The sequence below is a fragment of the Macrobrachium nipponense genome, chromosome 14 (genome assembly GCF_015104395.2).
Source record: "Macrobrachium nipponense isolate FS-2020 chromosome 14, ASM1510439v2, whole genome shotgun sequence".
Lineage (NCBI taxonomy): Eukaryota > Metazoa > Arthropoda > Malacostraca > Decapoda > Palaemonidae > Macrobrachium > Macrobrachium nipponense.
This window is the reverse complement of record NC_087207.1, coordinates 67,155,356-67,162,855: the sequence shown is the minus strand read 5'-3', so window position 1 is coordinate 67,162,855 and position 7,500 is coordinate 67,155,356. Positions and strand designations below refer to the sequence as shown.

The following is a 7,500-nucleotide window of genomic DNA, read 5'->3' as shown; positions in this document are numbered from 1 at the left end:
CCCATTTTCGAAGCTAAAAATTAAAAGAACAACAGAATTAAAAACAGACTCAGATTAAAACACGATAAAAAGTTATTTCTTAACAAAATGCAAATTAGGTACCAGAGAAGGGAACAGTGATTACCAAGCAGTGCTGAAGGCAAAAGCTGAGTGACTGTCAGGGTCCGTTTTGGTTCCGACGGAAACTCAAGAGAGGTACAGAGGAGTTGACGTGGACTGAGTATTTAATTGGGGAACCAGTTGTTTAATAAAAAGAGATTCGAGTATTGCCAATTGGTGTTCGTTTGGAGCTTTGCCTATTATTTTGAAATCCTTGTAATCAATAGTATTGTATTTGCATTTTTTCCCATGGTCTCTAATACAGGAAAATTCGGGGTTTGATAGTTTGACACCCGTACGATAGCTAACTCCACGATGGGAATCCAATTTTACCTTTAATAACCTCTGGGTGGAGCCCACGTACTTCCCCAGGTCACATCTGGGGCAATTAAACAAAAATATGACTCTCGAGGTCATCAAAGGAAGTAGACGCTCCTTATATTTAAACAAGGACTTGATGGTCATTGGGTTACATGGAATCTGTTTTAGGTTGACTGCCGGTAGGTATTTGCTTACAATAAGTGTCAATTCGTGATAAAAGTGTCTGTCATAGATTAGGTGGACACTAGCATACAGAGGTAGTTTTGGTACCGTGGTAGTTCAAACTGTGGGTGGAAACTATTATTAAGAAATTTTCGCAATTGTTTGCAAAAGAGTTCCGATGGAAAACAGATATTTACAAAGTACTGATGGAGAAACATAATTTCTTATGAAACGTATTCCACCTGTGGAAACGTCAGCGAAATAAATTAGATTAAAGGATTTTGGTATCTCTCCACCCTCTGATGCTATATATATATATATATATATATATATATATATATATATATATATATATATATATATATATATATATATATTTATATAAAATGCATTAAGCTACAAATGTCATTTGATATCCAATTCGCTCTCCCTCGGAATTGATATATTTTCATATATGTTAGATAACCGAAGGGGAATTTTTAGTCTATAATAATTTCATCCTCTCGTGGATTCGAACTAGCGCACAGAGGAGAAATCAGGACTTCAGTTATGTTACCGACTCGGCCACTTCAAGTCTGATTTCTCCTCTGTTCGCTGGTGCGAATCCACGAGAGGACGAAATTATCATTAATTGAAAAATTCCCCATCGGTTAATATATATATATATATATAGATCTATATATATATATATATATATATATTTATATAGATATATATATATATATATATATATAGTACGAAACAAAATATATTAATTGCGAGGTAGAGCGAATTGGATATTAAAGGACAATTGCAGTTTAATGCATGTATATGAATCACGATGATGTGATAAGAATTCATGTATAGTATAAATATAATATATATATATATATATATATATATATATATATATATATATGTGTGTGTGTGTGTGTGTGTGTGTGTGTGTGTGTGTGTGTGTGTGTGTGTACCGAATACTTGTTTTAAAGCTTGTTTTAATCGATTTTCCAGAACAGGGGAGCAAATGTATTGTGTGAAAAGTTTAGAAATGATTTGTGTTCATGGGGAGGGGGGTCACCCTCACATATTAATTATAGTCGGATCAGGCTAATCAAATGCCTGCGGAATTATGTATGTTTATTAATAGCCTTGTAATCTTTTTATTATTATTATAATATTGCATAGGCTTTAGATTCATCATCTAAACATATCCACGGCAGTTGTTAAACCATTTCACTTTAAGCAAGTTATTTCTAACAATAAGATTCTTCGAAAATAAATAGAGGACTTCTTACCCCACCTTCGTAGGGCGGGGGATAGGGGGGGAAGGGGGTTGTGCGATCAGTTTAACTCCCGTGGTGCACGGTAGGCATGACGAAAGATTTTCTACTGAGTTCCTAGGACGCCTAGCTGCTCCCACTATGAAAAAAAACCGCCTCATTGGCGTGGTCGGTATGGTGTTGGCGTGGCACCTTCGTGGCCGCGAGTTCGATTCTCGGACATTCTATTGAGGGGTGAGAGATCTGTGTATTTCTGGTGATAGAAGTTCACTCTCGACGTGGTTCGGAAGCCACGTAAAAAGCTGTTGGTCCCGTTGCTGAATAACCGCTGGTTCCATTCATCGTAAAAACACCATACAAACAAACAAACACACACTATGAACTCCTTTTTACTCTACCTCCATCCTTCTTCCATCCTTGAGCCTTGTTGTCCGACCACGCCAACCCCCTCTCGTCATTATCTAAAACACTGGACGACTGAAAGTGGCTCAGTATTTGGCTTTATAGCCTGGAAGTGAGCCATTTCTTGTGCGACGACATTTACAAGAGATGTACTGAACTATAATCGAGAAATTATAGGAATTGATTTATATCAATAATTGATAGTCGTTGATCAAGATAAAACTGTAAATATATGACGAGGTATAAAAGAGTCAAGTTCGTGAAGGTTATAGAAGAGAGTGCCTGTGGGCAGGGGGTTGGGGGGGGGGGGGTGCAATGAAATAAAGAGTGGAAGTGGGATTGAAACTTTTTAAATCCAAAGGCGGATCGCAATCCCTCTATATACCCAGATATTGGCTGAAAAATGATCGGTTTAATATTTGTGCAAGGGATTGGGTCCCAGTCATTCAGCAGATTACAGTTTGTGGGTGTTGGTGTATGTCAGGGGTGTGTAGTTGTTGGTTTATGTCAAGTGTTCCTATGCTACACGTGAACAATTTGTGGGTGTTGGTTTTTGTCATGTGTTCCCATACTACATATGAATAGTGTGTGGGTGTTGGTATATGTCGTGTGTTCCCATATTACATATGGACAGTGTATGGGTGTTGGTATATGTCATGCGTTCCGATACTACACATGAACAATTTGTGGGTGTTGGTATATGTCATGTGTTTAGTTTGTGGGTGTTGGTATATGTCATGTGTTCCCATACTTGAGTGTTGCAAAATTAAGGGTCAACCATTTAGACGGTTCCTTCGTAGAATTCCCTTCTATAACGCGGAATTCTTTACCTTCCTGCGTAGTTAATTTCCCGAATCATTAAAAGTTTTATTTCTTAGAAGCTGGGTTGTCATCGCTTATAAAGGGAAGCTCATTAGGGCTCTTTTTTTTTTTTTTTTTTTTTTTTTTTTTTTTTTTTTTTTCTAGCAGTGACCTGGCTTTCTACTCGGATGGCCACGGCCTTTTAGATTTCATCATGAAAGGGAAATGTTCTTGGTAGTTGCTGCCATTCTTTATAATAACCCTCTCGAAAAAAAAAAAAAATATCCAAGGCAATTCCTGACTTCTTCAAATTTCGTTAATTAAGACCCGTTATGTCATTTGCTGACCGTGTGATAAACTTTGGTGTGTAGTAATGAGCAGCCTTGTAATATTATGAGGGACCAATTTCACGCAGGCCTCCAAGAACGGGTATGAGAGAAGTGGGCTGGCCCCCCTGCAGCGTAGTGAAGAACTAGACGTTGCAGATAGTTAGAATCTGCTGTAGACCCTAAGTGTTTGGTGTGAGTAGCGGTAAGTCACAATGAGGTCGGACCCCGTAAGGAGGTAGTGCCATCAGTGAACCTCATGTGGTGCACTGTAGGCATTACTTAAGGTTCCTTGCAGCGTACCTTCGGCCACTAGCTGTAACCACTATCGTTCCTTTTACTGTACCTCCTTTCATATTCTCTTCCTTCCATCTTAATTTTCACCCTCTCCTAACACTTGATGCATAGTGCAACTGCTTTGAGTTTGTCCTCTTGTTACTGTCAATTTCCATTTCAGCGCTGAATGACCTCATAGGTCCCCCCAGTTTGACCTAAATTCTATATTCAGCTCAATTCAACAATGAGGCCGGAGAGATGAAGGCAATCTTGAGTGATGCTTAGTTGTTCTATGAGTTCTACTTCATCAGTAGCACCTTATCAATCCTCCTCTCCTTGATGTCTATAACCTACATTAAGAATTCCTCTGGCACTCGGTGTGCTCGCGTCCTTCAAGGCGATGTTCTTGCGGGGCTTTGAAAAGTACTCTTGTCCCATCACATTAGTATTTTGGGATTTTTTCTTTTCCAGTCTCACGACTTAAAGTTGATGCTGCACAGACCTCTGCTAAGTTTGCTAATTACTGTCCCTCGACTGATAATGACGAGTTTTTCCCCCAATAGCGAGGTTAATTAGGATGTTAACGATTTATTGGGCCAATTAGGGAATAGCAGCCAATTAGGTAATTGATACGACATGATGTTCCGGCCGAAGGACGCCCTCCCACCCACCCGGCATTTCCCTGGGAGGGAAAATCCTCCGGAGGAATTTTTTTCGTCTCTCGAAGACAAACTACCCCCGGGATCGAAGGAGCGGGTAATTCGTCGATGAATGGAGAAGTCCTCAATATAATGGCCTTATTGGGTTCCTCTGCTTCAAAAGAATAGGAAAAAAAAGGGGTTTAAAAAAAAAAGAAAAGGGGGTGGGGGGGTGGTGAGAGTTAAAAGACTCGTCCTTGGTCGTTTCCAAAAGGATTTCTTCTCTCTTTTTTCCTCCCCTTTTTATTCTGCCTCGCCCATTCATTCCAAAACATCTGTCTGTCTGACGCAGGACTGAAGTCGCGAGTCCGCTGCCAAATGCCCACACAGTCCTTCTGTAATGGATCTCTCTCTCTCTCTCTCTCTCTCTCAAACCGTCTTCATTCCATAACCATCAGTTATTCTCTCTCTCTCACTCTCAAACATTTTTCTGCGATTTCCTCATTCTCGCCTGTTCTTATGCGCAACTGTCTCTGTGTGTTTTCATCTCTCTCTCTCTCTCTCTCTCTCTCTCTCTCGCTCTCTCTCTCTCTCTCTCTCTCTCTCTCACCGTTTTCACCATCGCTTCTCCAGGGACCAATTTTACCGAGTCGCATGGCCTTAATTGCTCATTTGCTTAGGACCAAATAGCTCATCCACAAGATGGCTGGCGGGTCGACGGTGGTAGTAGTAGTAGTAGTAGTAGTAGTAATAGTAGTAGTAATAGTGGTATTCCTTCCAGTAGTAGTTGTTGTTCTCCTTCCAGTAGTGGTAGTAGTCTTCCTTCCAGTAAAGTAGTAGTTGCTTTCCTTCTCAGTATTATTAATTGCCTTCTTTCCAGAAGTGTTAGTAGTTTTCCTTCCAGTAGTGGCAGCAGTAGTCTTCCTTCCAGTAGTAGTAGTAGTTGCCTTCCTTCCAAAAGTGGTGGTAGTCTTCCTTCCAGTAATGGTAGTTGTAGTCCTCCTTCCAGCAGTAGTGGCAGCAGTAGTCTTCCTTCCAGTAGTGGTAGTAGTTGCCTTCCTTCCAAAAGTGGTAGTAGTCTTCCTTCCAGTAATGGTAATAGTAGAAGTCCTTTTTCCAGTAATGGCAGCAGTAGTCTTCCTTCCAGTAGTAGTAGTAGTTGCCTTCCTTCCAAAAGTGGTAGTAGTCTTCCTTCCAGTAATGGTAATAGTAGAAATCCTTTTTCCAGTAATGGCAGCAGTAGTTCCCTTACCTTCCAGTAGTTAGTAAGGTATTGATTTTCCTTTCCAAAAAGTGTAGTAGTCTTCCTTCCAGAGTGTTATAAGTTCCTTCCTCCTTCCAGTAGGTTATAGTAGCCTTCCTTCCAGCAATGGTAGAAGTAGTCTTCCTTCCAGTAAAAGTAGGTTTTTCCCTTCCAGTAGTAGTAGTAGTTTTCCTTCTAGAGACAAGGCTCTGTCATCCCCCCTTCATCCCCTCCCCCTAAAAAAGTTGTCTTTTAATGGCAGAATTGTAGTTTCTTTTTATGAAGGAATAAATAACGCGAATAGTAAATCCACAGTGATAGGTCGTGGAAGTAGTTCAAGAAGAGTACGTAGTAATAAGCAGATCACCAGCGCCATACTCCTTACCCTTCTCTCTTTTGCTTTCATAGCTTCATTGGTGTCAGTTTTTCATAAAATATTTGCCTTTATTATTATTATTATTATTATTATTATTATTATTATTATTATTATTATTATTATTATTATTATTATTATTATTATTATTATTCAGAAGATGAACCCTCTTCACATGGAACAAGCCCACCAAAGGGTCAATAGACTAGAAATTAAAACTTCCAACGAATGTGGTATTCATTGGAGAGAAGTAACAGAAGGTAATGCAGCTATTGAAAAAAAGGAATTGACAAATTAATAAATAGATAGAGTGTTAGAATAGGTAAATTTTATTTGGGTGGTGATATCTTTAATCTTTTGGATTAAATCTCGAGATTCTTGGATGATTTTAATGCGCCGCGAATTAAGATAAAGATATTTCAAGGAAAAACTATTGATCTTGATTCCAGTGTAACAAAAATTCTCATCTTTAATATTGTTCATTAAGGGGATGTTTCAGGTTGCTCCTTCTTACAAAAAGATTCCTTAGCCTTAATAAGATTGCAGCCTCTAAGAATTATTTTTTTTATCTTTAATATTCACTGCCGAAATAAAATTAAATCTATTGGTGAACTCGTATTTTTTTAAAAATCTAGCCCAACCTAACCTAGCGTATTAAATGTCAGATTCAACTACGCAATAACAAATTTTATTTCGTAATTGGCCTAAAATGTATTGGGCAGCTTACTTCTTGACAAGACCTGACCTAACATATGTAGATAAGTTCTTGGAAGCTTGCAAGTCATACCTTCATAATAAAGCTTGAAGTGCGCCTCAGTGGCGTGGTTGGTATGGTCTTGACCTGCCACATCGGTGGGAGCGAGTTCGATTCTCGGGCATTCCATTGAGGGGTCAGAGATGTGTATTTCTGGTGATAGAAGTTCACTCTCGACGTGGTTCGGAAGTCACGTAAAGCCGTTGGTCCCGTTGCTGAATAACCACTGGTCCCATGCAACGTAAAAGCACCATCCAAACAAATAAACAATAAAGCTTGAAAGTGAAGTCAATTTTCACCTTTCAAGCCTCTTCTCAAAATGGCCCCGTTTGAGTTCTTGGGAATGACGTTGCCCAGAAACTCCTTTTGGTACAAAGATAAAAATAACTGCGAGACACTAATTCATCTTGCCGAAACGCACATATTTTCACGAGATGCTGCCTGTTGTGTTTATACATACATATACATACATACATACATACATAGATACATACATACATACATACATACATACATACATACATATATATATTGATTGCTACGAATATTTACGGATGGAATTGTCAGTCGAACTTTAAGTTGGAATAATCCATCCTATTTTCCTTTGGAATTTTACTATTTATTTGCATTAATATAAACGCGGTATCGTAAATGATTGGTTGATAACTAAGGATTTTTAAAACGCGATTCAATTCACCTCTTTATTATGAATTGATCGATAATTAATTTCAAACGTTATTACGGGCATCTGTGCATTATGGATCGATTATCTAAACTGATTACAGAAACCAACGAATCGTAAATTGATCGATAAGTAATTATTTTCGCCAGTGATGAAATTTACTT

At 38.7% G+C, this 7,500-nt stretch overlaps 2 protein-coding genes across 2 annotated transcripts in view; both read right to left on the bottom strand.

Moving 5' to 3' along the window:
* The window catches only part of LOC135226573 (uncharacterized), a 283,782-nt gene that overhangs the window by 172,648 nt on the left and 103,634 nt on the right, over window positions 1-7,500 (bottom strand). The gene's annotated exons all lie outside the window — the stretch shown is intronic.
* LOC135226261 (uncharacterized) overlaps window positions 4,953-7,500 on the bottom strand; it is an 11,899-nt gene continuing 9,351 nt past the window's right edge. Inside the window, exon 3 of the mRNA XM_064265699.1 lies at window positions 4,953-5,536. Within this exon, the coding sequence (XP_064121769.1) occupies window positions 4,953-5,536 (584 nt within the window). The remainder of the gene's footprint in view (window positions 5,537-7,500) is intronic.